At 60.9% G+C, this 27,051-nt stretch overlaps 1 protein-coding gene across 6 annotated transcripts; it reads left to right on the forward strand.

The window, feature by feature from the left end:
* The first annotated feature begins 831 nt into the window (after positions 1-831).
* On the forward strand, positions 832-27,034 carry CIC (capicua transcriptional repressor). 6 transcript variants are annotated; one of them, XM_069458359.1, is made up of 21 exons: positions 832-893; positions 3,327-6,134; positions 18,042-18,191; positions 18,274-18,508; positions 18,589-18,718; positions 18,847-19,029; positions 19,112-19,277; positions 20,167-20,369; positions 20,459-20,684; positions 21,071-21,174; positions 21,439-22,669; positions 22,761-22,948; positions 23,325-23,446; positions 23,541-23,707; positions 23,807-24,100; positions 24,200-24,522; positions 24,831-25,084; positions 25,181-25,335; positions 25,420-25,551; positions 25,841-25,972; positions 26,061-27,034. In XM_069458359.1, the coding sequence occupies exons 2-21, from the start codon at positions 3,335-3,337 to the stop codon at positions 26,426-26,428; spliced, it is 7,563 nt and encodes a 2,520-aa protein (XP_069314460.1). In that variant the 5' UTR covers positions 832-893; positions 3,327-3,334; the 3' UTR covers positions 26,429-27,034. The 6 variants fall into 6 exon arrangements, with proteins under 6 accessions (XP_069314460.1, XP_069314461.1, XP_069314462.1 ...); XM_069458360.1 differs by having other exon boundaries at positions 25,184-25,335; XM_069458361.1 differs by having other exon boundaries at positions 23,810-24,100.
* Positions 27,035-27,051: the final 17 nt, after the last annotated feature.

Here is a 27,051-nt window from a genome sequence, read left to right on the forward strand (position 1 = left end):
CTGCGGGGCTCGCGGGTGGCGGTTGGCTGCTCCTCGCACCTCCCCCTCGTGCCGCTACCGCTGCCACTGAGAGGAGCCACCGGCGACGCCAGAGCCAGGAATCCGGGTGAGTTGGGGCCCTGGGTCTAAGATACTCCTTGTGTCCAGTGAGACTCACGATGAACTGCCCTTTTCGACTTTTTCTCCTCGCCAGGGTTCTTTGGTGCTCCAGGCACTCTGTCACATGGGAGTTGTAGTCTGCCTTGTACTGTGGACTATGGGTCAGAGACGTGAGAAAACTACTATTCCCAGCAGGAATTGCGACTAGCCGGTCAACAAACGCTCGGGCCACGCCTTCTAAGCACGCTCATTGGACGACCCTTCCCTTAGCCCCACCTTCTTCCATTTCATTGGCTACTGTCCCTCACAGAGGCTGGGTTCCGGCCTAGGGTGCGTGGCGACTGGGTACTGTATTTGTCATTCGGCACTAAGACGGCCTGCAATTGGTCAAGGCTGGTGTCCGTCACTTGTTGTAGGGTAGGACTCTAGGCAGATCAGTCGGTCGTAGGCTTAGGTTGGTGTCGGTCCCGGAGGGAGGCCGGTCTTGGACTTTGGCCCCTCCTCCTAGCGCTGCCGGATGGGCGCGATTGGTCGCTGCGAGCGTCGCTCGTTGTCGAGAGGAGGAGTCGACCAGGCTTCGGATATGTATTGGCCTAGGCCGGCGCCGGTCAGCGGGGTTGTGGCCGCTGATTGGCTAGCTGTTCCAGCTGTTGCAGGTCCATTCACCATTTTGTGTGTTGGAGTAAAAAAAAAAGGGAGAATCGAGAGGGAGAGCCGGAGGGGGGGCGGGGAGGGACCGGACCGGACTGAGCCGGGGCCACGGCCCCCCGCCCCGAAACCCCGCCGAGCCCGAGGTGAGGGGCGGGGCCAGGGCTGACACGGGAAGTGGGGGTCCGGGGGACTGGGGGCCGAGAGGGGACAGGTGGCAGGGACGGGAAAGGGGTACAGGGGAAAAGGGGTGGGCGGAATGGTGGGAAGGAGGGAGGGAGTGGAGGAAGTGGAGATAGGTTGACAGAAAAGGGGTGACTTGGGGAGGGGGTGGTGGGCAGAGAACAGGTAACAGGAATGGAGGGGTGACAGGACTCGATCAGGGTGACAGGGAGAGGGAGGGGACAGAGTTGGAGGGGGTGACAAGGAGAGGTGACAGGTCCGGAGAGATGGCTGACAGGAGAGTGACTGGGAGGAATAGGTGACAGAGATAAATGCGGGTGACAAGCAGGGGGTGACAGAGGAGGGGGCCTTAGGGCCTGTGAGGAGAGAGGCAGAGGGAGAGGTGATTACAGGATGGGAGAGAGAGTGGCAAAGAAGCTGGTGCCAGGAGGGCTGATGGGAGCAGAGGGCAGGAGACCCCAAAGAGGGCCTGGGCTGGCCTGGACTGGCCTGGGCTTCAGGAGTTACTGCTCAGATTTTGAGAGAGGTGAGGGCCCACAGGGCCTTGGGTGGGAGTTATCCAGAGCGGGGTGGACAAGAAGAGAGTAGGCCCCAGGGGAAAGAATGAGGCTCGGTTTCTGGGGTGAAGAGGGGCTGCACCAGGCAGCAGAGTCTAGGGGTGCCAGGTGGTATGGTTGTAGGCCCTGGGTGGGGTATGCAAAGGTTTGCGTTTGGGCAGGACTGGGGCCAGATCTCAGTCCTCAAGACCGTGGCCCAGCAGGTCAGTAGGGAGAAGGTGGTGATGGCTGCCAACTCCTGGGTACTTCAGTGCCAGCCCCGGACCCTCCAGACTCTGCCTATGAGGACCCCAGGATTGGCCAGAGAAGGGGCAGGCCTGGAACTGCAGGGTCCACAGGAGGAGCAGGCCCCAAGTGGGAGAGCATAAGATCAGGGGTCCCTGGGGAGCCTGAAGACTGAGTCAGAGGTGCCTCTTATTGTATTTGACTTATGGTCCTGGGCCCCCCAACTCTCCTGGAAACCTCCTTTTGGCCTCTCATGTTCTCTTAGTCACTTCAGAGTAAAGTTTTTTCCCCTTTTCTTTTCTCAGGGCAGCTTGAAAGGGGGCGGGCAGTAATGACTGTTCAGGAAGTGGGTGAGGTTGGCCTGTTGGGCTTGTCCTGCTTTCTTTGACCTTATCCCACTTATCCCCACTTGGAGTTGGAGGACATATTTGGGGGCCTGGGGGGGCCAGCCAACTCAGCTACCCTGCCAGAGCCAGCCCAGGCAGGGCGGGGATGCATGCAGGCCAGAAGGGGGGGCTGGGCTTGTGGGTATCACGCTGGGTGCTGTGGGGGGAGGGGCAGGCTCTCATCCAGTGTGACAGAGAAACCCTGGGGTGCAGCTCTGTGTCCCACTGTGTGATGACGTGTGCTTGTGTGTGTGCGTGTGTGTGAGAAAGATGTGTGTATGCACGCGCGTGCGTGTCTGTGTGTGTGTGTGTGCTCATGCACGGCCCTGTGGCAGCACTGGGTATGAGCTGTTGCCCCAGACATGCCCCTGCCTGCTCCCTGCCAGGATCTGGGGAGATGGCTGTACCTGGCAGGCCTGGGGTGCAGAGCAGAGTGGGCAGCCATCCCTCGGGACTCTCAGCTGCCCACTCCTTCCCACAATGCCTAGCCATGCCAGGCCGCCCAGAGGGGTGGAGGGAGAGTGGGGGGGGCAGTGGAGAGAGGCTCATATCACAGCCCAGTCACCTCCCTTTCTGTGACTTGGTGCTTGTGCATGTGTGTGTGTGTCTGAGTGTGTGTACCCTCTGGATGGTGACAGTGTGAGTAAGTGTGCCCTCTGGATCATGTGACAGGCGGCACACTAAAATGGTCAGGAGCACAGACTCTGGAGCCAGATTGCCTGCGTTCAGCACCTAGCTCTACCGTTTCCTAGCTGAGTGATCTTGGACTAATTGCTTAACCTCTCTGTGCCTTGGTTTCGTCAAGTGTAAAATGAGGCTAACAGTAGCACTTGTCTATTAGGGCTATTGTGAGGATGAAATGGGTTAATAAAGGCAGGCTTAGAGCAGGGCTCAGGACGAGGGGAGTGCTCCCTAGGTGTGAACTGTTGGTGCTTCTCTCGTCCCCTTGGGCATTCAGAGCATGTGCATCCTATCCTCTGCTGAGAGAGCAGGTGTATGTGAGTGTTCCCCACAGAGCTAAAGTGTGTATGCTCAGGGGACTCGGGTGCTGGTCTGTGTCTGGGTGCTGGCCAAGGGCCACATGAGTTGGAGGCGGCTGGGGAGGAGGCCTTGGGGATCATAGAATTGAGGCAGTAGACTCAGCAGGTGGGAAGTCTTGGGGGACACTGTGTCTGGGGGGTTTCTTGAGTTGTTCCCGATTAACATTGTCTGCCCTCCCACCTGGCAGGACAAAAGATGAAGCCAATGAAGAAGCACTCAGCATGCACCGGCCTTTCAGGTCCTGGCAGCGGTAGCAAGTCCCCACCAGCCACGAGGGCCAAAGCTCTGAGACGGCGAGGGGCAGGGGAGGGTGACAAGCCAGAGGAGGACGAAGACGAGGTCCAGCAGCAGCAGCAGCAGCCTGGGCCAGAAGAAGCAGAGGAGGCTGAGGAGGAGGAGGCTGAGCAGGGCCCTGGGGCTGAGGGGCCACCCCTGGAGCTGCACCCTGGTGACCCGGCCCCAGGCCCAGCTGAAGACCCCAAGGGAGACTTGGAGGCAGGCCGATGGGAGCCTTCACTCAGCCGCAAGACAGCCACGTTCAAGTCTCGAGCACCCAAGAAGAAGTATGTGGAGGAGCATGGGGCTGGCGGCGGTGGCATGGCTGGGGCCCCTGAAGAGCGGGTGCGGACCCCTGAGGAGGCCAGTGCCCTGGGTGTGCCTCCACGACCACCCACTTCTACCCGCTCTTCCTCCACCGACACAGCCAGTGAGCACTCAGCAGACCTGGAGGACGAGCCAGCTGAGGCTTGTGGTCCAGGCCCCTGGCCCTCCAGTGGCACCAGTGGTGGCTATGACCTACGGCAGCTGCGGTCCCAGCGGGTGCTGGCTCGGCGTGGTGATGGACTCTTCCTGCCAGCTGTAGTGCGCCAGGTGCGCCGAAGCCAGGACCTGGGTGTGCAGTTCCCTGGTGACCGGGCCCTGACTTTCTATGAGGGGGTGCCAGGTAGTGGTGTGGATGTGGTTTTGGATGCCACACCACCGCCCGGCGCGCTGGTGGTAGGCACAGCCGTCTGTACCTGTGTGGAGCCTGGTGTGGCTGCCTACCGGGAAGGTGTGGTGGTAGAGGTGGCCACCAAGCCAGCTGCCTACAAGATCCGTCTCAGCCCTGGCCCCAGCTCCCAGCCAGGCCCACCAGGCACCCTACCACAGCCCCCACAGCCACTGCACCGCGAGCCCGAGGAGGCCGTGTGGGTGGCCCGCTCCAGTCTGCGCCTGCTGCGGCCCCCCTGGGAACCTGAGGCCCTGCTGAGGAAGCCCCCCACAGGCCCTGAGGAAGAGCAGGCTGAGCCTGGGGCCACCCTGCCACCCTGCCCTGCTGCCCTGGACCCAAAGCAGCCCGAGGATGCTGAGGTTTCCAAGATCAGCTTTGGTGGCAATCTGGGCGCTCACTGCGAGGAGGGTGAGGAGAAGCACCCACCAGCCCTGGGCACCCCAGCCCTGCTCCCACTGCCCCCACCCCAGCTCCTGTCGCCACCACCCAAGTCTCCAGCCTTTGCGGGTCCTGGCCGCCCTGGTGAGCAGCCCTCGCCCTGCCAGGAAGGGAGCCAGGGCGGCAGCCGTAGCAGCAGTGTGGCCTCACTGGATAAGGGGGCCGCACCAGCAGCCCGGGCCCGCACGCCTTTGACAGCTGCCCAGCAGAAGTACAAGAAAGGTGATGTGGTCTGCACACCCAATGGAATCCGAAAGAAGTTCAACGGCAAGCAATGGCGACGGCTGTGCTCACGAGATGGGTGCATGAAGGAGTCACAGCGGCGAGGCTACTGCTCACGCCACCTGTCCATGCGAACCAAAGAGATGGAGGGCCTGGCAGACAGTGGGCCTGGTGGGGCGGGGCGGCCAGCCGGCGTGGCAGCCCGTGAGGGCAGCACCGAGTTCGACTGGGGTGATGAGACATCTCGGGACAGTGAGGCTAGCAGTGTGGCAGCCCGTGGAGACTCTCGGCCACGCCTGGTGGCCCCTGCTGACTTGTCACGCTTTGAGTTTGACGAATGTGAGGCGGCCGTGATGTTGGTGTCATTGGGCAGCTCACGCTCGGGCACACCCTCCTTCTCGCCTGTCTCTACGCAGTCGCCCTTCTCGCCAGCCCCGTCACCCTCACCCTCACCACTCTTCGGCTTCCGCCCTGCCAATTTCAGTCCCATCAATGCCTCGCCGGTCATCCAGCGCACTGCTGTTCGCAGTCGCCACCTGAGTGCCAGCACACCTAAGGCAGGCGTGCTGACTCCACCAGACCTGGGTGCCCACCCACCACCACCTGCCCCTCGAGAGCGCCATTCCTCTGGCATCCTACCCACCTTCCAGACCAACCTGACCTTTACGGTGCCCATCAGCCCTGGGCGGCGGAAGACAGAGCTGTTGCCGCACCCAGGGGCCTTAGGGGCCCCTGGCACAGGGAGTGGAGGAGCCGCCCCAGACTTCCCCAAGAGCGACAATTTAGACTCTGGTGTGGACTCAGTGTCCCACACACCTACACCCTCCACACCGGCTGGCTTCCGGGCTGTGTCACCTGCGGTGCCCTTCTCTCGCTCCCGCCAGCCCTCACCATTGCTGCTGTTGCCTCCACCTGCTGGCCTGACCTCAGATCCAGGGCCCTCCGTGCGCAGGGTGCCTGCTGTGCAGCGGGACTCACCCGTCATTGTCCGCAACCCTGATGTGCCACTGCCCTCCAAATTCCCTGGGGAGGTGGGCACTTCCGGTGAGGCACGGGCTGGGGGACCTGGGCGGGGCTGCCGTGAGACCTCGGTGCCCCCCGGGGTGGCCAGTGGGAAGCCTGGCCTGCCCCCACCTCTGCCGGCCCCCGTGCCCATCACTGTGCCTCCAGCCGCGCCGACTGCTGTGGCCCAGCCGATGCCCACCTTTGGTCTGGCTTCTTCACCCTTCCAGCCTGTGGCCTTCCATCCCTCACCTGCTGCCCTGTTGCCTGTCCTGGTGCCCAGCAGCTACACCAGCCATCCTGCCCCCAAGAAGGAAGTCATCATGGGCCGGCCTGGAACAGGTAAGAGGTTTTGGATGGACTGGGTGAGCGCTTACTTCAAACAGGGGCTCTTGCAAGCTGGGTTTTCGAAAAGTGAGCTCTCCCCACCTCAGGAAGGGCTCAAGCGGAGGCTGGCCTCCTCTTTGCACAGAGGTTGCAGTGGGAATTCACACATCAGACCAGGGACGGGACTTTCAAGGCTCAATCCACTGTTTCCAGAGGCCTCCTGTTGGAGAATGCACTCTCAAGGGGTCCATCAATCTGCAAATCTGTACTGAGTGCAGAGTCAGGTCTCCATGGAGCTGATGGGGTAACAGAGAATGATAATTGTGGTGACAGCTTCCATGTCTTGGGGGACTGAGCAGGGTCATCACCGTGATAAGCAATGCATGTAGGTTACCTTGGTGAATTTTCATACCCACCTTATAATATAGCACTCACCACACTCGCCCTGTTCTAAACCCTTTTCAAATATTAACTCATTTTGTCTTCACAATGACCTGGAGGCCTGCTATGATTATGCTTGTTTAGAGGAAACTGAGGCCAGGTTCATAACTTGCCCAGGGTAGCCTGGCTAGTAAATCCCGGAGCAGCCCTCAAACCCAGGCAATCCTGACCACTCGCCAATGTGCTGGATTACAGATGGGAAGACTGAGGCTCTATCTAACATGTCCTTCACCAGGAAGTGACAGGACTAGGTCTGGGGCCGTCATCTTCACCACTGAGCCCGTAAACATCACAGGTGTGGTCATTGCCTTGGAGGGAGCCAGGGGTGTGCTGGGCGCTCTTCCAGGTGTGAATCTAGTCTGGCTGCCCTCAAGACAGGGTGTGTAAGCCAAGGGTTGAAAGATGAGTTGGAACCAGCGACATGGGGAGAAGAACCTCCTGGGAGGAGGGCAACGGGAAGGCTCGGAGCAGGAGGAGCAGCCTAGGAGGGAAGAGGGAAGTCCAGTGTGGGTGGAGGGCCGAGGCCGGGGGTGGGGAGAGTAGTGGCATTTCTGAGATCGTGCCAGAGAACCAGGGACTTAGGCCAGGCTGGGCCTCATAAGAGCGACTCACAGAGAAGGTGACGGACCTGTCAGCAGCCCCTTCCCTAGCATCTTTTTCTTATTTACTTATTTATTAATCCACTCTTGACTCAGGCCCCTCTGTGCCTAGTCCTGTGCTGGATGGTGCTGAGGACACAGTCCTGCCCTCACTGGGCTCACAGTCCCTGGAGTAGGCTGACCCACCGCAGACAGTGACAGTCCAGAGTGGTCAGGGATGGGGTAGGGGAAGCTCAGGAGGCTGTGGGAGCCCAGAGAAGACACTGATCCAGCCCGAGAAATCAGGGAGGGCTTCCCGGAAGCAGGGCTAGGGGTGTATGAACTGAGACATGAAGGGTATGACACGTGAGCCTGGCAAAGCAGGCAGAAAGGACGTTCAGGCAGAGGGAAGAGTTTGTGCAAAGGCCTGAGGCAAAAGCAGGATATTGAATCTTCAAAGTCAAGGGCTCTAGAAGCTTAGTGAGTGTTGGGATATACAGCTGGATTGGTGAGCGAGGGTCAGATCAGAGACCTGACTTGTGAACTTAAGGTTTTGAGCAGATACAACTACAGCTGCACCATGGAGAGCAGGTTTGAGTCCCTGAGACCAGAGGCAGGGAGGCCAGGGAGGAAGGAGGCAGGGGTGTGGATGGGGGTAGGAGCTGTTGTGGCTTGGGCTGGGACAGGGGTCAATTCAGGAAGGAGCTCCAGCCCAGGCCTGTCCCCAGAGCCAGGGTGACATAGCCCCTTATGCTCATATATGGCACCGAGGTTGTGAGCTGTGTGTTCCGCCTTGCCCCCAACAGTTTTTACATTTGTTGTAGGTGACATCAACATTTCACAGAGGTAGGCACAGCAGGATTTCTGTCCTTAGGCCAATAAAGAAACTAAAGCACAGGGTCTCTAACCACCACCTATGCGTCACCCCATATGTGCCCATAGGCCCCGACATTGCCCCCATAGCATCATCTCATGTGACCCCCACTGATGCTGTGGGGGGAAGAATGGCACAGGGGCAGGTGATGCTCAAGTCTACCAGGGCAGGCCCCAAAGGGGTTCTTGCCACCATTTTCCAGATGAAGAAAAGTGAGGCCCTGACAAAAGGAGCATCTCATCCAGCCAGAGAAGGGCAGGACCAGGCCTCTCCAGATCGCAGGACCATCGTTACCAAAAGTTACAGTAATGATAACTGAGCACTGGCCATGCCTGTGCCTGCACACTGCAGTGCGTCCTGCTGAGCGTTCACTCACTGGCTCCTCTCGGTGCTCCAGGAGGTCAGTACGATTATTAGTTCCATTTGACAGAGGAGGAAACTGCAGCCAGAGAGGATGTGACTTGCCCAGGGTCCCCCAGCTAGGAAGAGAGAGTACCAGGATTTGAACCCAGGCTGTCTGGCTCCAGATCCCAGGCCCTTAAGTATTCTCAAGAATAATAATAATGATAACAAGCCAGGTTCGGTGGCTCATGCCTGTAATCCCAGCACTCTGGGAGGCCAAGGCAGGAGGATCGCTTGAAGCCAGGAGGTCGAGACCCTGTCTCTACTAAAAATAGAAAAATTAGCCGGGTGTGGTGGCGCACGCCTGTAGTCCCAGCTACTCAGGAGGCTGAGGCTCTAGGAGGATTGCTTGAACCCAGGAGTTTGAGATTGCAGTGAGCTGTGATGATGTCACTGTACTCTACCCTGGATGACAGAGCGAGACTCTGTCTCAAAAAAAAAAAAAAATGATAATAATAATAACCACTCTTTATTGATCATATGCCATGTGCCCAGCCCCAGCCTTGGGGCCATTTCATCAAATCTGCCTAATGCTGTGAAGCTATGATTACCAACCCTATTACCCAGGGGTAGAACTGAAGTTCAGGGAAGGGAGGCCCCTTGCTGGAGGCCACCTGGTCGTCAGAACTTGCCCAGTGCTTGTCCTGGCATTTCTGAGCTGCGCCTCCCTGACAACACCCATGCTGAGGTGTCCAGGCTGCCTTCAGGTTCCCAAACAGCCAGCCCTTTCATTCTTCTCCCAGAGGCCTCCCAAAGCCCTTGAGAGGCAGGCAGGTAACTTGGGGCCTTCTCCCTCTGAGGCCCACATAGGGCAGACCATGTCCAGTGGCATACAGAGGCCACAGTCCTGGTCCCCTTCTGCTGGCCCATGCTAGGGACTGACCCTCCATCAGAGGGCAGCAGGTGTGAGGGGGCGGCCCAGGGCAGCCTGCCTGCTCCTGCCCCCCGCCAGGCATTTGCTTCCGCTGGGGGACTTGCTGGGGCAGGCGCCCGGCATTCTCCACATTCTGCACATGGCATGGCCAGCCAGCTGCTGTTGCCACCTCCCTCTGACTCTTCCCGCCTGCTTCCCAGGAAAGGAACCCGCCAGAGCGCCTGTAGCCCCAGTCTAGGAGGCCAGATGTCTTAGCCCCCATTCCTGGCATGGCCTCTGTCCCACTTCTCAGCTTCCTCCCGGGCTTCCCCTTATTGACAGGTATTGCCCCTTCTCCTGGGCCTCTGCCTGATGGTCTGTCGCTCTTTGAGCCATTGTAGGTCTATCTGTCTTACTCTTGGGTTCCTAAATCTCTCTCTGGTCTCTATTTGTGGGTCTGGCTATGTGTCTCTCTCTAGATCTCTGTCTGTCTGTCTCTCTGAGTCTGGCTCTCTGGAACTTTCTGGGTTTTTTCCTCCCTGGATTTCGGTCCTTGTCTGAGCTTTCAGCCCACCCTCTTTCTGTTTTGGCTCCCAGTCTTGGGATCCTGTGTCTCTGGGCCAGCCCTGGCCTCTCCCCTGGCCCTCCCTCTCCCACTCTTTAGATAGACTGGCTGCCCCCATCCCAGCCTTCCACCTCCACCCTGTGCACATCAGGTGTTCTGATCTTTTAGGTCAGTGATCGGTTGCTAAGCAGTAGGTCCCCTACTCCCTTCTTGGGGAGTGTTAGGAGATTGTGAGGCCTAGGAGCCCCCTCTTGCTCCTTGACATATTAGTTGCCTACTGCTGTCCCTGAAAGCTGCTGAGAAGATTTGGGATCCAACTTGCAGACCCATCCACCATCCAAGCACCTGTTCCCAAGACAGGCAGGAAAGCGGGGGCTGTATGGGCCAAGCTAGGAGATCCGGCTGTGGGGGGCGGCAGGAAAGTAGCTACTGTGCCCGCCCACCTGCTAGAGGGCATGACCCAGATCACCCTACCTCCCCCTACTCCCTGTCTTTCAAGAGACACATTTGGTGCCAGCTCCACTGGACAGAGTACTGGATGTGGTCTACCCCAGTGGGTAGGGCTTCAAAGACCAGGCACTACCCACCAACTACACTAGGGCAGGTGGGGAAAATGAGGCCTAGAGAGAGGACAAGGGGGTTGAGCCTGGGTCTCTTGACTCCCAAGTCCAGGTTCTGTACACCATAATTTCCATTTTGTCTCAAACAATGAACCCCATCTCCACCAGAAGTCAGCTCCCTCTTCATCCCTCTGCCGGGTCCAGGGCTGAACAGACCTGGGGCAAGTGGGTGGGGGAGGCAGGGATGCAGGCTGCACCCGCAAGGATGAGCCAAGGCAGATACTGCATCTGGGGAAGCCAGGAGACAGGGACAACTCAGTGGCTCGTAGGGGGTCGATGAGCGAGGTTCCTGTAGGCTTCTCATGAGAGGTGATGTTGGAGCTGAAGTATGAGGAATAAGTAGATTTCAGAGTAGTGAAAGAAAGGAAAGGGCAACCCAGGCAGAGGCAGCTGCATAAGCAAAGGCCAGGAGTGAAAGTGCATGCACTCTGGCCAGTGGAGGCTGGAGCTGACACGAGTCCAGACCCAGTTTGAATGCCAGGCTGAGAAACTGGGGCTCTGCTCTGGGGCCCGTAAAGAGCCACGGAAGTGTTTAGAGCAGGTGAAGGAAAAAGGTTCGATCTAGGTATCAAAGGCTCCTGGAGACTGTCCTGGGGGGGAATGAGGCCTAGGCTGGGAAGACGGCGATGGCTTGGGGGAAAGGACGACAGAGGGAGAGCTTGTGAGGATGCAGGGGTGGTGAGTCTTGGTGACTTTACGGAGTAGACCCTAGTCCCCACAGCTTGGCAACCGACCGCACTCGGCGCTGCGAGGGGTCAGGCTGCCTCCTGGTGGCCGGTGGCGGGGAGGCCGATGCGCGCATGCGCGGCAGGGGGAGGCGCGTCCCGGAGCCCACGGCGCCCAGGCATTAATGGCTCCATTAGTGGCCGGGAGGGAGGCGCATTAGCGGCGGCGACGGCGTCTGGCTCCCATTACCACCGGCGGCAGCGGCTACACCGCAGGCGGCTGGACCCTAGCCCGCCGCGCTGCCTACTCTGCCCCCACCTTGTCCCCTGTTCCCGCTCTCCACGGGGGCCTGAGCAGGGAACCCCTGTCCCCTCATTTCGGCGGAAAAGCTGATAGTGGAGCCTGGCAGGCTTGGGTTCAAATCCTGGCCATGTTGCTTCCAGACTGCAAGATGCTACCCCTCTCTGAGTAGTAGTCGGGGAAGGTGGATGCACCAGGAGCTATGTAGGCCCGGACGGCACCCGGTGAGGGCGGCGCCCACCCCCGCTGGCACCTAGGGGTGCGGGTTCCAGCGCGCCCCTGGGGGTAGGCCCCCCAGCGTCGGGCCTCCGTTCTTCCCATTGGCTACCATCGCGCCCGACGGCCGCCTATTGGCCAAGGCCAGTTCTTCCCTGGCCCTGCGCAATTAACCCCTGCACGGCCGTGTTCTCGGGGTAGGTGGGGACGCCCCCCCGCAGACAGCTCGGGTGCCAGCTGGCCCGCGCCCCACCGCGGCCCGCGTGGGTGTCAGGCCGGCCGGGCTCCCGCCCGCCCTCCCAGCACAAAGCGGCTTTGTAGGGCCTGCCTGGGTTTGGCTGGGGGCCAGGCGGCGAGTGGAAAATCTCGTGAGCGCGGGGATGGGAGGGGAAAGCTGGGCGGCGCCCCCTCCTCTGCCCGGGCAGTGGCGCCTCCCTCAGCCCGCGCCGACCAGCCCTCCCAGCTCCGGCGCCTGTACACCCCCCTCCCCCACCCCTCCCCACTCCCAAACTCGCATCCCGCCCATCTCCCAATCCCAGGGGACCCTCCTCCACACCTCCCCTATCTCTTTTTCCCTCCTGGTCCCCCTGCCTACCCCAGCCCCACTCACACTGACTCACCCCAGCGCTATTTTTAGCCCCCCATCCCTGCGGAGCTGCGCCAGCCCAATCCTGGGCTCGTTCCCCAGGCAACCCTGGCCGTCACCGACGCCTGGGGTGGGTGGGTGGGTGTGTATGTGGAGAGCGGGTGAGGGGAGCTGGGGACACCGGGGTGGTGAGCTGAGGCGGGGACCGGGCTTAGAGAGCAGGGTGGGGAGCCGGCAGGGGTGCGGTGCCTCACGGGCTCAATAAATGTGGCCCGTGAGTTTAGAGCGTCTGCCTGTCCCTCAGTCTGTCAGCATCCCTGGCTGCTCGCCCCAGGCCTCTGGGCAGGCCTCTGCCTGTGCCTTCCAGGTGGCTGTTAGTGTCTACATCTGGGCTCCTTGTCCTCAGACCAGCTGGGGTGTGGTGGTATAGTGGGGGCTTTTTAAGGGTAAACATTTTGTGGAATTGGTTAGGGGTTAGTGCAGGGGGTGGCTGCCATCACAGTCCTGCCCAGTACCTGCCTCCAGTGAAAGATGGCTTTGTACCCCCTCAGATGGGGCTGGGGCCCTAGTTTGGGGAACCCTCCCAGCTTTTTCTAACTAGGGAGGCCCCAGTTAGGGTTTGGGATGGCAGGAGAGAGGGAGCTGTCTAGGGATAGGACCTGCTCCCTCCTCTCTTCTCCTAATCCACCCCCACCCAGGGTTCCTCCACCCTGAACAATAGAAGCTAAGTATAGGGCTGGCCCAGAGCCCAGGGCAGGGGGGCCCTTCCCGCCCAGATTCCTGCCCCTCCCTGCCCCCCCACTTGTTGTGCCCCTCCCTGCCAGGCTGGGCCCCCACTTGGTTGGGTTGTACCCTGCCCCAAAAGGGGCCTCTTCCCATCCCTCCTCCATGGGCACTGTGTCTTGTACCAGATGTGCAACCCTCCCAGATGTGTGGGGCCCTCTTTCCCTGTTGTGCCATGCCTGGCTCTTCTTCTCACCCAACAGAAGTGAGGGAGCACGGGGCAGAGCTCCTGTGAGCTCTGTCCTTCAGCTGCATTGCAGTGGGGAAGGGGTTAACTTGTCAGTAGGTGACTCACTCACCGGTGAGGAGAGGAGGGGGCAGCGGTGGGGAGATAGTGGGCCACATTGATTTCAGCCTCAATTCCTGCCTCACATTGCAGTCCCTGGGGCAGTGAGGTAATGGAGGGTCTGAGTCTGGGGCTGCATAGGGAGGAGGGGGCAGTTACCTAATAGTCCCTCTGGTAGCCCCTCCAGGCTCACAGCCAAGTGTCTGGCCCTGTAGTCTCTGGAGGTCAGAGGGCTACAGACCTTCCCTTCCCCTCTGGGCTCTAGTTACAGTTTTTGTCCCCTCTCCATGCCTTCAGCTCTGTCAGTGGATGGGGCAGGCTGGGGAAAGGGTTTGTCTGCTTTTGCGGATGACCCAACCTGTGTAGGAGCCCTGTCTTGGTCCATCTGAGCCTCTGCAACCTTCACCTGCCCAAGTGTGACTCCAGGCCTCTGCCTCAACTGGCTATGCCCCAGGCCCCCTCTTGGGTGTGATCCAAGGCCTCTGCATCTCTACCTGGTGGGCACCCCCCCCACCTTTACCTGTGTCTCTGAGTGTGCCCTCTCACCTTTCTGTAGTTCACCATTCTCTGTGTCATTGTCTGACTATATTCCTGGGACTCTGTTTGGAATTCCCTGTGTCCACCCTGAAGTCTTGAGTAATGAACTTGAGTTGGAGCACTGGGTTGATACATCCTGGTTGCATGATCTTGCACAATTTATTCAATCTCTCTGAGGCTCATTTTCTCACCTGAACAATGGGTGTAATAAAGCATACCTCCCTAGGTGGCTGTGAGGAGTCAATGAACCAGATAATACATACAAGCTCCCTGCACAGAGCAGCCCCAGTAAGTGTTAGTTTCCTTTCTTCCTGGCCTTTTTTTGGGGGGTGGGTGGGCAGGGAGTGGCTCCCAGCCTAGGGTGTTGGTTGGGTCCAGCCATAGTGGTGCCCTGCTAGATAGGGGTTCCTGAGTGGCAGAGGAGTGTCAGGCTGGGTAGCTGAGGCTGTAATATACCTACCTGATGGGCCTGGGCAGTGACATAATTAATGCCCCCTGAGGATAAGTTTATTACAGTGTGGGGTCAGTACAATGGTGTCTGTCAGAGTTAATATGTGTTGGGGATTAGGGGTGCATTGTGAGTGCTATGATGGCTGTATGAGAGTATGTGAAGATGGAAGAGTGTGTGGTTGTGTGGGAGGGATGTGGGGTGTGTGTAGTGGCCAAGCAGTGGCTGTGCTGAGCTCTGCCTGTTTGATATGATTCATGTGGGCTGGTGGGAGTGTGATGAGGATACATGTTGGTGAAGCATGTGTGACAGGGCATGGATGAGATGGGGGATGTAAACAGGATGGGTGAGTGTGCACGATGGTGGGTGGGAGTGATGGACCCTGAGTGTGTTAGGTAGTACATCTATGTGAGCAGGTGTGTGAGGTGTGACATTGTGTGTGACAGTGTGGGTGTAAGATGGAGGGCATATGTGTCCGTGGGGTGTGTAAAAGATAATGGGTGTGGCACGAAAGTATGCCCGTGAAGAGTGTGTGCTTGTGTGTGTGCGTGTGTGTTTGAGACAGAGAGTTGGGGAGGGCTCAGGGATGGCTCTCCCAACCATGCGCGCAGTTTTTCTGCCCAGGAGGGCCAGGCACGCCCGGGCAGGAGTGCGAGAAGCGGGCCGAGCCGCGCGTGAGCTTGTTCCTCGTATGGACTGGACACACACAACGCCACGCACAACCCCAGGGCCTCCGCAGAGCGGCGCCCCGGACCGCCCCCCTGGCTCTGTGCCTTTACTGCAGTGCGCCCTCCCTGCCACCCTCCTACCGCGGTCCCGCCCCCGGCCGGCTCGAGGCCAACCGGGGCCCGCCCCGCCCTGTCCTTATTTGCATATGACTGACGTTCCCCCGGGGCGGCCAATGGGGGCGGGCGCGGCGGGGCCTGACCCGCGCGCGGCGGCGGCAGCCAATGGGCTCACGCGCGGGGGGCCGGGCTTGCGCGGAAGGCCGCGGGGGAAGCGGGGAAGGGGCGGGGGGAGGCGCGGCGGGGGGAGGGGAGCGCGTAGTAGTGGCGGGGCGGGGAGGCGGCGGTGGTTCGGCGCGGGGCTCGCTTGGAGCGCACGGACGCACGCACGCTGGTCCGTCTGCCCGCCCGGGGCCGGAGGTCGACCCGGCGCTGAGCCGCGGGCCCCGGGCCCGGAAAGGCGGGGCGGCGGCGCCGGCAGCTGGGGCGCGCGGGGCCAGAGCCGTTACCCGCCGGAGCTGCGAGGGAGGGAGGGAGCGAGCCAGCGAGCGGGGAAGGGAGGGGGCCGCCCCCGCGCACGCGCGCCGCGCCCCGCCCCGCCTGCCCCGCCTGCCCCGCCCGCTGGACTAGGCGAGGGAGGAGGGAAAGAGGGAGGGGGCGGCGCCGATGGCCCCCGAGCCGCGCGCCCCGTGACGGCCCCCGCGCGCGCCGGGGGGCGGGGCGGGGCCAGTGCGCGCTGACCTCCCCCGCCCCCCGGGCGGCGGGAGGCAGGCGGCGCTGTGCGCAGGCGCGCCCGGCGGAGACCCCCGCGTGGGGCGGCCGGAGGGGGGCGGCGGGGGGGGGGCATGCGGCGACGGCCTCCCGCTCCCCCCGGGCCCAAGCGGCGACGGCCGAGGAGCCGGCTGCGGGCGGAGCGGCGTCGGCCGCTGAGGAGGTGCGAGCCCCTGCCGGGCTCCCCTCGCGCCGGACCATGTACTCGGCCCACAGGCCCCTGATGCCCGCGTCCGGCGCGGCCTCCCGTGGCCTCGGCATGTTCGGTCAGTAGCACTTGGGCCCTGGGACTGCAGGGGTCAAGGTGTCGGGGTGCTGAGTGCGGATAACGGTGATGGGGGTATAGTACGGCAGAGGCAGAGTAAAGGGGTGACGGGAAAGTTACGGAGCTCGGCCGGGCCGAGTGGTTAGTGACGGCAGGTGGGAGTGTAGCAGAGTGGGGAGTACCTGGGGACAGCTGTGATGTTGAAATGATGGAATGGAATCGGTCCGCTGTAGTTGGAGGCGAGGGGTGCAGAGTAATTGGCTTTGGAGCGTGTTAGAATAGGAGCAGCATGGGACCTGCTGGTCCTAGGGAAGGGGGCTTTGATTGAGTAGTGGGGCTAAGGACAGGGCTCCGGGAGTGAGTGAGTGAGGCACTGTTAGCTCAGAGCAGAGTAAGGAGCTGCAGTGTTTGTGGTGCACGTTGAGAGGCAGAGAAAGATCTGGGAACCTGGAGGGTAGCACACTGGGGAGGGGTTCAGGAGGTGCCAGGACCAAAGGACTGCCCTCCATTGTTTGCTGGCTCCCTTCTTCCCCACTCCCCAGAAAATGAGGTGGCCCTGATGAGAAAGATCTTTGTAAGAGAGGAACAGATCCAGGTCCCTGGGGCTTTTATGGGTTTGGAGGGCCCAGCAGGTTTTTGGGCCTGCAGTACCCCAGGGGTAGGGGACTGGGTCATGATAGAGTCTTGAGTGCCTTCCAGTGCTGTCTTCTTGATCCTGGTCCACTGTTTCCTTGAAGTCTACTTTTTCCTTTGTCAGCCCCTCACAGAACCAGGTCTCGAGGCTAGTGCCTTGCACAGAGCTACCCTGGTCCAGGCTTCTGAAGGCACTGGGCAGAGGGTCAACTCAGGTCAGGTTGATCTGGATCAGGGGGAAGCCTGGAGTGATGGAGACCAGGGCTAGGGCGGTTCCTTCCTCCCTCCTTCATCTTCCCCAATCAGGGGCCTCTCTCCTCGGCTGGTTCCACTTCCCCCAGGGAGCCAGGCAGTGAGAGGGGAAGCCCACTCCTAGCCTAGGCCCGCCCCAAAAGTCCAGCCAGGGGTGGGTCCCAGCCCAGGGCTCACCCTCCTACCACCCACCTCCTGGGACTGAAGATTGGACCCCTGGAACTGGCCTCCTGGTGAGGAAGCATCTTCCCGTGCATATTCTCAAGGAAACACCTGGCACTTTTGTCGTCTCTGGGCAGAGACTTGTAACAATTCTTTCTTCTGCCCCATTGTCTGGGCCTTTTCTTCTGAGGAGTTTACCACACCCTCCCCTCTTTCTGGGCAAGAGGGCTGGATGCTGGGCTAAAGATAAGCTGAGGGTTTTGGGGGAGAGCCTGGGAGGCCTTTTCTTGAGCAGTAGATTCTTTTCAGGGGTGAAAGGGAAGAGCTGCTGGAGCCACCTCTGCCTAGCCAGGGAGGGGCAGGTCTGGCTCCCTGGTGTCTGTCGGGGAGGAAGGCCAGGAGAAAGCCCCTCCTACACCGTAGCTGTGTGAGACCCTACAGCCTGTGGGTAATGGACAGAGGGTTGGAGGGGAGGGGAGACAGGGCCATCTGCCTCAGGAAAGGGAAAGGGAGTATGAGATCAAGGTGAGAAGCTGTGTCAGTTGGCAGCTTGGGTGTTGGGAAGGTAGCATGACTGGGGTGGGGGGTTCCCAGACCAACTCAGGTTCTGGGGCTTGGGAGTGTGGGATGGCAGCTGAGTGTGACCTGGTTTGTGCCAGGAGCAAATCGTTTTTCTGGCTTGGTCCCTGGTGGCAGGGCTGGTGGAGATTGGTGGGGGGAGGAGTGGGGCGTGAGTACTATTTCCCTTCCCTGCTTCTGTGTTCTTTTTTATAAATCTAGAAACCTTTCAGGGAGGAGTTTTTCCTGAGTGATGTCACATGAACGAGCCCATGAGGCTTTGGGGTTGGGGGGGTGTAAAGAAGGGGTGGAGTCACCTCATTCAGGGTGGGGAAGAGCTCGAGTGGGGGGGTCAGGGCCAAATTCTCCTGCCACACAGCTCACCTGGCTCCTTTCCACAGTGTGGACGAATGTGGAACCTCGCTCTGTGGCCGTGTTCCCCTGGCACTCCCTAGTCCCCTTCCTGGCACCCAGCCAGCCTGACCCCTCTGTGCAGCCGAGTGAAGCCCAGCAACCTGCCAGCCACCCGGTGGCCTCCAACCAGAGCAAAGGTGAGGGTGGGGGACTGTGGGAAGGCATGAGGATAGGATCCCAGGTGGCCCAGGAGCCTCTGATCCATCTCTCTGTCCACAGAACCTGCTGAATCGGCAGCTGTTGCTCATGAACAGCCACCAGGTGGGACAGGGAGTGCTGACCCTGGGCGACCCCCTGGAGCCACATGCCCTGAGAGCCCAGGGCCCGGACCCCCACATGTTTTGGGGGTGGTGGAACCTGGTAAGGGTCCCCCTCCTACCACTGAGGAGGAGGCCCCTGGCCCCCCAGGAGAACCTCGGTTGGACAGTGAGACAGAGAGTGACCACGATGATGCGTGAGTTCCCTGAGGCTTGGGACTAGGGGGGTGGGGTGGCCAGAGACGTGGCCCTCACTGTCCCTGCTGTCCTGCCACAGCTTCCTCTCCATCATGTCTCCTGAGATCCAGTTGCCTCTGCCACCTGGAAAACGGCGGACCCAGTCCCTTAGTGCCCTGCCCAAGGAACGGGACTCATCTTCCGAGAAGGATGGACGCAGCCCCAACAAGGTGCCTCATCTCCACCTGTCCCCTGCTTGTCCCATGGCCACCCAGGCTTGTCTCCCTGGCCTTACCCGTGGCCACCCAAGCCTCTCTCCGTATCCTAACTATCCTGCTTTGGGCTGTGTTTAATGCAGCGGGAGAAGGACCATATCCGACGGCCCATGAATGCCTTCATGATCTTCAGCAAGCGGCACCGGGCCCTGGTCCACCAGCGTCACCCCAACCAGGACAACCGGACCGTCAGCAAGATCCTGGGCGAGTGGTGGTACGCCCTGGGGCCCAAGGAGAAGCAGAAGTACCACGACCTGGCCTTCCAGGTAAAGCCTTCTCCTCCTGGCTTCTCCACACTTTTTCTGGTGGGGTGGGTGAGTGAAGGGTCGCCCTGCCCTCTCCTGCCAGGTGAAGGAGGCCCACTTCAAGGCCCACCCAGATTGGAAGTGGTGCAACAAGGACCGAAAGAAGTCCAGCTCGGAGGCCAAGCCCACGAGCCTGGGGCTGGCAGGAGGGCACAAGGAGACACGGGAGCGGAGCATGTCGGAGACGGGCACTGCCGCTGCCCCTGGGGGTTAGTCAGCCCCTTGGCTTGCCCACCCTGCCACCTCCTTCCCTGACAGCTACCAGTTACCCCTTCGCTTGCTCACCCCCTGCCCTGGCAGCTTCTCTCTGCTCTGTCATGTTTATTTGATGACCCCTACCAAGAAAGGAACTGGTAATTGTTTCATGTGAAAGAGCCAGGGAGATCCACGCAGACAAGATTTCCAAATAGCAATCTCATCATTAACTGTGGTTTATCGAGTCCTTATTATGTGCCAGACACCATGAGGAATGTGAGCTCCGGTACTCAAAACCGCACCCCATTTCCAGATGAGGAAACTGAGACTTAAAGAGGCAAAGTTCCTTGTTTAAAGTCACAAACAAGTGGCAGAGCCAGAATTTAAACCCCAGCTTGGCTGGCCTCCAACACCATGGTTGGCACCATTGTAGTTCACAGCGCCCCTGATCGGCTGCTTCTACTTACTGAGGGTGTCTGGTGTGCCTGACAAAAGTGTTCTGGGGCACTTTTTTGGAATTATCTTGTGGCTATGGCCCTGCAGCTCTATGAGGGTGGGGATATTAGTTATTTCCTTTCTGAAACCAGGGCACCGAGGCTCGACAGGCCCCTAGTTAGCTAGCCAGCACCACGCGCTGCTGTCTCCAGGCTTGCTTAGTCTCAGAAGAGCCGCCTCCCTCCCCCAGGGAAGGGGCTTGCTTCCTGCAGCCCCACAGGGCTCGAACCAGCGGGAAGGAGGTGCTGTGCTGGTAACTTGTGTTTGGTTTTTCACCAAGTGGCCCAGGAATTCCAGCCGCCTTCTGCCCAGTACGTAGAAATATCTGTGGGTCATTTAGCCAGTTCTGGTGCTGATGAGAGTCTTTTTGACTCTGTGACAGTCCCCCTCCCCCGCCCTGCTTTACAGTGTCCTCTGAGCTCCTGTCCGTCGCGGCCCAGACACTCTTGAGCTCAGACACCAAGGCTCCAGGGAGCGGCTCCTGTGGGGCAGAACGGCTGCACGCAGTTGGGGGACCTGGCTCAGCCCGGCCCCGAGCCTTCTCCCACAGTGGGGTACACAGCCTGGACGGTGGCGAAGTAGACAGCCAGGCACTACAGGAACTGACGCAGGTCTGGGGTGCAGTCCACCCAGGGGTGGGCAGGGAGGGCTGCCCAAGGAAGCCACCCCAGCTGAACCCTCCTTGCCCGCTGTCCTGCAGATGGTGTCTGGCCCTGCATCGTACTCCGGCCCAAAGCCTTCCACCCAGTATGGAGCTCCAGGCACTTTTGCAGCCCCCAGTGAGGGAGGTGCATTGGCAGCCAGTGGGCGGCCCCCACTGTTGCCCACCCGAGCCTCTCGTTCCCAGCGCGCAGCCAGTGAGGACATGACCAGTGATGAGGAACGCATGGTCATCTGTGAGGAGGAAGGGGATGATGATGTTATTGGTGAGCATTAGGCTTGGAGGGTGGACAGAACTTTGACCCCTGGGCCCGTTCGTTTCTTCTTTTCCACACTGGTGTGTGATTGCATGTGTTCATTTGGGGCCTCCTGAGTAAGCCCAGTCCTGCCTTGGGAAGTCCCTGGCCAGACAGGAAACCTGGAGGACATGGCATGACCAGTTTGTGAAGCGCAGTGTAAGATGCTCTTGCCCTTGTGTGCTTAGGCTCCTGCATTGGGCCCATGGGCGTGGCCCTGGGCTGAGGAGTAGCCTTCCCAGACAACACTCACGGCCTGCTTGGCCAGAGCTGAGGCCAGAGCCGTCTCCAGACTGTTCCTCCTGGGTGGCCTCGCATCCAGCCCTTTGCCCACACTGTTCCCTCCGCTCCCTCAGCTGATGATGGCTTCAGCACCACTGACATTGATCTCAAGTGCAAGGAGCGGGTGACCGACAGCGAGAGTGGAGACAGCTCTGGGGAGGACCCAGAGGGCAACAAGGTGAGGGCTTGTTGCATATGGTGTGTTCCATCACACTTACTCCAGGGAGGGGAAATGTCTATTTCTCCCATGCATTTGATGGGGACAGATACTGAGGGCAAGCTACTTGCCCCATGGGGAGTTGGGTCACAGCCAGGATGAATTGAGGCCTTCAGCTGGCAGGGGTGTAGGCTTAGATTGGCCTGGCTGACAGGCTGGATGGGGGTGGGTATCTAGGTGCCTGTGCTCCCTGACCTGGGGTGTCTCCCTTTTTCTTCCACCCAGGGCTTTGGTCGGAAGGTGTTTTCACCCGTGATCCGTTCCTCCTTTACCCACTGCCGTCCGACGTTGGACCCTGAGCCCCCAGGGCCTCCGGATCCACCTGCAGCCTTCAGTAAAGGCTATGGTCCCACCCCATCCTCCTCCTCGTCTTCGCCTGCCTCCTCAGCCTCGGCAGCAACGTCCTTCTCACTGGGCTCAGGAACCTTCAAGGCCCAGGAGTCTGGTCAGGGCAGCACAGTGGGCCCACTACGGCCCCCACCCCCTGGGGCTGGGGGCCCAGCAACACCTTCCAAGGCTACCCGATTCCTCCCAACGGATCCTGCCACCTTCCGTCGCAAGAGACCTGAAAGTGTGGGGGGCCTGGAGCCGCCAGGCCCCTCCGTCATTGCAGCGCCTCCCAGTGGAGGAGGAAGCATCCTGCAGACACTGGTCCTGCCCCCAAACAAGGAGGAGCAGGAGGGCAGTGGAGCCAGAGTGCCCTCAGCTCCGGCCCCATCACTGGCCTATGGGGCCCCGGCAGCTCCCTTGTCCCGCCCTGCTGCCACCATGGTCACCAACGTGGTGCGGCCTGTCAGCAGCACTCCTGTGCCCATCGCCTCTAAGCCCTTCCCCACCTCTGGCCGGGCTGAGGCGTCTCCAAATGACACAGCAGGTGCCAGGACTGAAATGGGCACTGGGTCCCGGGTGCCTGGGGGTTCCCCGCTTGGCGTCAGTTTAGTGTATTCGGACAAGAAGTCGGCAGCAGCCACCTCACCAGCCCCACACTTGGTGGCTGGGCCCCTACTGGGCACTGTAGGGAAAGCGCCTGCCACTGTCACTAACCTACTGGTGGGCACCCCAGGCTATGGGGCTCCTGCACCCCCTGCTGTCCAGTTTATTGCCCAGGGGGCCCCTGGCAGCGGGACCACTGCGGGCTCAGGAGCAGGTGCTGGGAATGGCCCCAATGGGCCAGTACCCCTGGGCATCCTGCAGCCAGGTGCCCTGGGCAAGGCTGGGGGAATCACCCAGGTGCAGTACATCTTGCCCACGCTGCCCCAGCAGCTTCAGGTGGCACCTGCCCCAGCACCGGTCCCTGGGACCAAAGCAGCGGCTCCCAGCGGCCCTGCACCCACCACCAGCATCCGTTTCACCCTCCCGCCGGGCACCTCCACCAACGGCAAGGTCCTGGCTGCTACTGCACCCACTCCTGGCATCCCTATCCTGCAGTCCGTACCCTCCGCCCCGCCCCCTAAAGGTGAGGCCTGGGCCGGGCAGCGCAAGGAGAGGGGCCGTAGGCCTGGTTGGCTCCCTTGTAACGTTTTCCTTTCTTGCCTCTTAACTTCCAGCCCAGTCAGTTTCTCCCGTGCAGGCCCCACCTCCGGGTGGCTCAGCCCAGCTGCTGCCTGGGAAGGTACTAGTGCCCCTGGCCGCCCCTAGCATGTCAGTGCGGGGTGGAGGGGCTGGCCAGCCGCTGCCCCTGGTGAGCCCGCCCTTCTCAGTACCTGTACAGAACGGTGCCCAGCCACCCAGCAAGGTGAGGGCGCCCTGGTTGTGGCCTCGCCTTTCTGTCCTGGCCTTCTGCTGGGTGTTGGCTCCGTATCCCACTGTTCTGTGTCTGCCTTTCCTCCAGTCTTCTCCTTTTCTCCTTTCCCATCTGTTTCTGGGTTTCTGCCTTGCCTCTTCTTTGATGTCTATGCATCCCACCAACTCTTTTCTTGTCTCTGGAATCCTCTCTCTGTGCCTTATTCCTTCTCTGTCCCCATCTCTTGTTGTCATTTTTCCCATCCTGCTCTGATCCCAAGTTCTGTGTTCCTTGCTTTTGCTTAGATTCTTGCTGTTAGGTCTTGGTCCTCCCCTGCCCCACTCCCGGGCCACAGCTCACCCCAGCCTGTGGGTGCCCTTCCCCACAGATCATCCAGCTGACTCCAGTGCCCGTGAGCACACCCAGCGGCCTGGTGCCGCCCCTGAGCCCGGCCACGCTTCCTGGACCCACCTCGCAGCCCCAGAAAGTCCTGCTGCCCTCCTCCACCAGGTAATTGCAGCCAAGCCCTCACTGGGAGGCCAGGGAAGGGGGTGGGGTGGGGCCAGCTCACCTCACTCCTCCCTGTTTCCTCTCCCTGCGGCAGAATCACCTACGTGCAGTCAGCGGGCGGGCACGCGCTGCCCCTGGGCACCAGCCCTGCATCTAGCCAGGCTGGAACAGTCACCTCGTACGGGCCCACGAGCTCTGTAGCTCTAGGCTTCACCTCGCTGGGGCCCAGTGGCCCCGCCTTCGTTCAGCCCCTGCTCTCAGGTGAGGGTGGCCTGGCAGGCAGCCCTGGGACCCAGGGTGGGGCTGAGGCAGGCTGGGCCCTAACTCAGTCCTCTGCCTGTCCTTCTCTGTCTCTCTTAGCAGGCCAAGCCCCGCTGCTGGCTCCTGGCCAAGTGGGCGTATCGCCTGTGCCCAGCCCCCAGCTGCCGCCTGCCTGTGCAGCCCCCGGAGGGCCCGTCATAACGGCATTTTATCCTGGCAGCCCTGCACCCTCCTCCTCAGCACCCCTGGCCCAGCCATCCCAGGCCCCTCCAAGCCTGGTCTACACTGTGGCCACCAGCACCACCCCACCTGCTGCCACCATTCTGCCCAAGGGCCCGCCGGCCCCTGCCACTGCCACCCCAGCCCCCACTAGCCCTTTCCCCAGTGCCACAGGTGGGTGTCAGAGCAACACGGGGCAGGGCAAATGGGGAACCCAGGGCCATGGGCTCCAGGCAGGCCTGGCTCAACAGGTGCTCTTCTCCCCACCCGCAGGCTCCATGACCTATAGCTTAGTGGCCCCCAAGGCCCAGCGGCCCAGCCCAAAGGCCCCCCAGAAAGTGAAGGCGGCCATCGCCAGCATTCCCGTGGGTTCTTTTGAGGCAGGTGCCTCCGGGCGCCCTGGCCCTGCGCCCCGGCAGCCTCTGGAGCCTGGCCCAGTCCGCGAGCCAACTGCCCCGGAGTCTGAGCTTGAGGGGCAGCCCACACCACCAGCTCCTCCACCACCCCCAGAGACCTGGACTCCCACGGCCAGGAGCAGCCCCCCACCACCCCCGCCTGCCGAGGAGCGGACCAGCGCCAAGGGCCCCGAAACTATGGTAAGTGTCTGCAGGCCATGGCGGTGCCTGGCTCTGCCCCTCAGTCCGCTGTCCTTGGTTTTTTGTCCTGCTCCTCTTCCCCCCATTGCTTGTGTATCTCCCTCAGGATAAAGGGTCCTCTCTGTCCCTCCTGCCTGCCTGTGTTGTACCCCTGCTCATGAAGGTCCACGTTTTGGCCTTCCCGAGTCTGACTGGGTCTTCTCCAGCGCTCTGTGTGTCGGGCTGCCTCGGCACTCCCCTTTGTTCCTGGCCTTCGCTGCGGTGAGGCTGAGCTCAGCGTTCTCCATCCCTGCCCGTCTCCACCTCAGGCCAGCAAATTCCCCAGCTCATCTTCAGATTGGCGTGTCCCTGGGCAGGGCCTGGAGAGTCGTGGGGAGCCTCCCACCCCTCCCAGCCCGGCCCCAGCTCCAGCCACAGCCCCTGGTGGCAGCAGCGGCAGCAGCGAGGGCAGCAGCGGGAGGGCGGCTGGGGACACTCCTGAGCGCAAAGAGGCGGCTAGTACCGGCAAGAAGGTGAAGGTGCGGCCCCCGCCCCTGAAGAAGACCTTTGACTCTGTGGACAAGTGAGCATGGGCTGGGGCCTTGGTGAGCGTGAGGGGTGGTGGGAGCAGGGGCGGCTGCAGGCCAAGGCGGGGGAGGTGACCCTGCCAACTCTCCAGCAGGGTCCTGTCAGAGGTAGACTTCGAAGAGCGCTTTGCTGAACTGCCTGAGTTTCGACCTGAGGAGGTGCTGCCCTCCCCGACCCTGCAGTCTCTGGCCACCTCGCCCCGGGCTATTCTGGGCTCTTACCGCAAGAAGAGGAAGAACTCCACTGGTAGGCGAGCTCTGGGCCCCCTGGGCAGGTAGATGGGGGAGCAGACTGGAGCCACCTCTGCTGAACTTGCTTTTGTTTGACCAGACCTGGACTCGGCGCCCGAAGACCCCACCTCGCCTAAGCGCAAGATGAGGAGACGCTCCAGCTGCAGCTCAGAGCCCAACACCCCCAAGAGTGCCAAGTGCGAGGGAGACATCTTCACCTTTGACCGTACAGGTATAGGTGCCATGGTGGGCAGAGCCGTGGGGTCCCCGGGCATGGGGTGTGATCTTGGGGAGGCAGAGAGTGGCAGGTGAGTTGGGTGTCACTGAGAGGAAGCACAGCAGGTCAAGAGTGGGTTCTGGGGTCCAGCAGGCCCCTGAAGTTGCCATGTGACCTTGGGCAGGTCCCTTCTCTAACCTGTGTGAGACAGAATTCAGGGAGGGCTTGAGTGGACACTCAGGTGGTGACAGGGAGGCCCAGGCTGCTGCTGTAGCCTTGACCGTGCTCCCTGTTCCCGGTGCAGGTACAGAAGCCGAGGATGTGCTCGGGGAGCTGGAGTACGAGAAAGTGCCATATTCGTCACTGCGGCGTACCCTGGACCAGCGCCGGGCCCTGGTCATGCAGCTCTTCCAGGACCACGGTTTCTTCCCATCAGGTGAGCGTGTCCCAGAGTTTTGGGGTCACTCGGCTGAGACCTGCCTGCACATCTCACCCTGCCTTCCGCACCATCTTTCTGTCCCCAGCCCAGGCCACCGCAGCCTTCCAGGCCCGCTATGCAGATATCTTCCCCTCCAAGGTTTGTCTACAGTTGAAGATACGAGAGGTGCGCCAGAAGATCATGCAGGCAGCCACGCCCACGGAGCAGCCCCCTGGAGCTGACGCCCCTCTCCCTGGACCGCCCCCCACTGGCACTGCTGCTGCCTCTGCCCCGACTCCCAGCCCTGCTGGGGGCCCCGACCCCACCTCACCTGGCTCGGACTCTGGCACGGCCCAGGCTGCCCCGCCACTGCCTCCACCCCCAGAGTCAGGGCCCGGACAGCCTGGCTGGGAGGGGCCCCCCCAGCCCTCTCCCCCACCTGCAGGCCCCTCTACAGCTGCCACAGGCAGGTGAGGGAACCTCGAGAACATCCCAGGACTCACAGTACCCCCCTCAGGACATGGACAGTGTGTAGGTGGCAGGAATGGGGGGACAGGATGGTTCCTCCTCCCCAGCAAAGCCATTTCGTCCTTTCCAGTTTGGGGCGGAATGAGGCCTGCTCCTCTTGTATATACCCCCTCCCCCCACAGTTCCCTCCCTGTGCTGGGGGGCAGCTGAGGGGAAGCAGGGGCAGTCTCCCTCCGAGCCCCTGTACATAACCTGGACTGGAGTGTGTGACCTTCAGAGCTTTTCACTATATGCAAAATGGCTCGTGTAAGGGCTGCAAGCTGGAGGGTGGTGTGGGCCTTGGGCCACAGGGAGGTGCCTGTGGAGTAGGGGGGAGTTCATGCACCCCTTTTTTCCCCAGAGGGGCTGGACTCAGGTTAGTTTGGGGGTGGGGGCTCCTGCACTTTGCCACAGGCTTGGGGAGGGTTCTCTCCCCACCCCCTCTGCCCTCCCAACTTGGGTTGTACTTTCTAAGAAGGTGATTCCCCTACCCTTACCCCATCCCCAGAACAAAACATGTTGATCATGTGCAATATTTCTTACTGTGCCGAGAAGCCGCAATGACCGAAATTAAAGCTGTTTAACACACT

Source organism: Eulemur rufifrons, chromosome 24, assembly GCF_041146395.1.
Source record: "Eulemur rufifrons isolate Redbay chromosome 24, OSU_ERuf_1, whole genome shotgun sequence".
Taxonomy (NCBI): domain Eukaryota; kingdom Metazoa; phylum Chordata; class Mammalia; order Primates; family Lemuridae; genus Eulemur; species Eulemur rufifrons.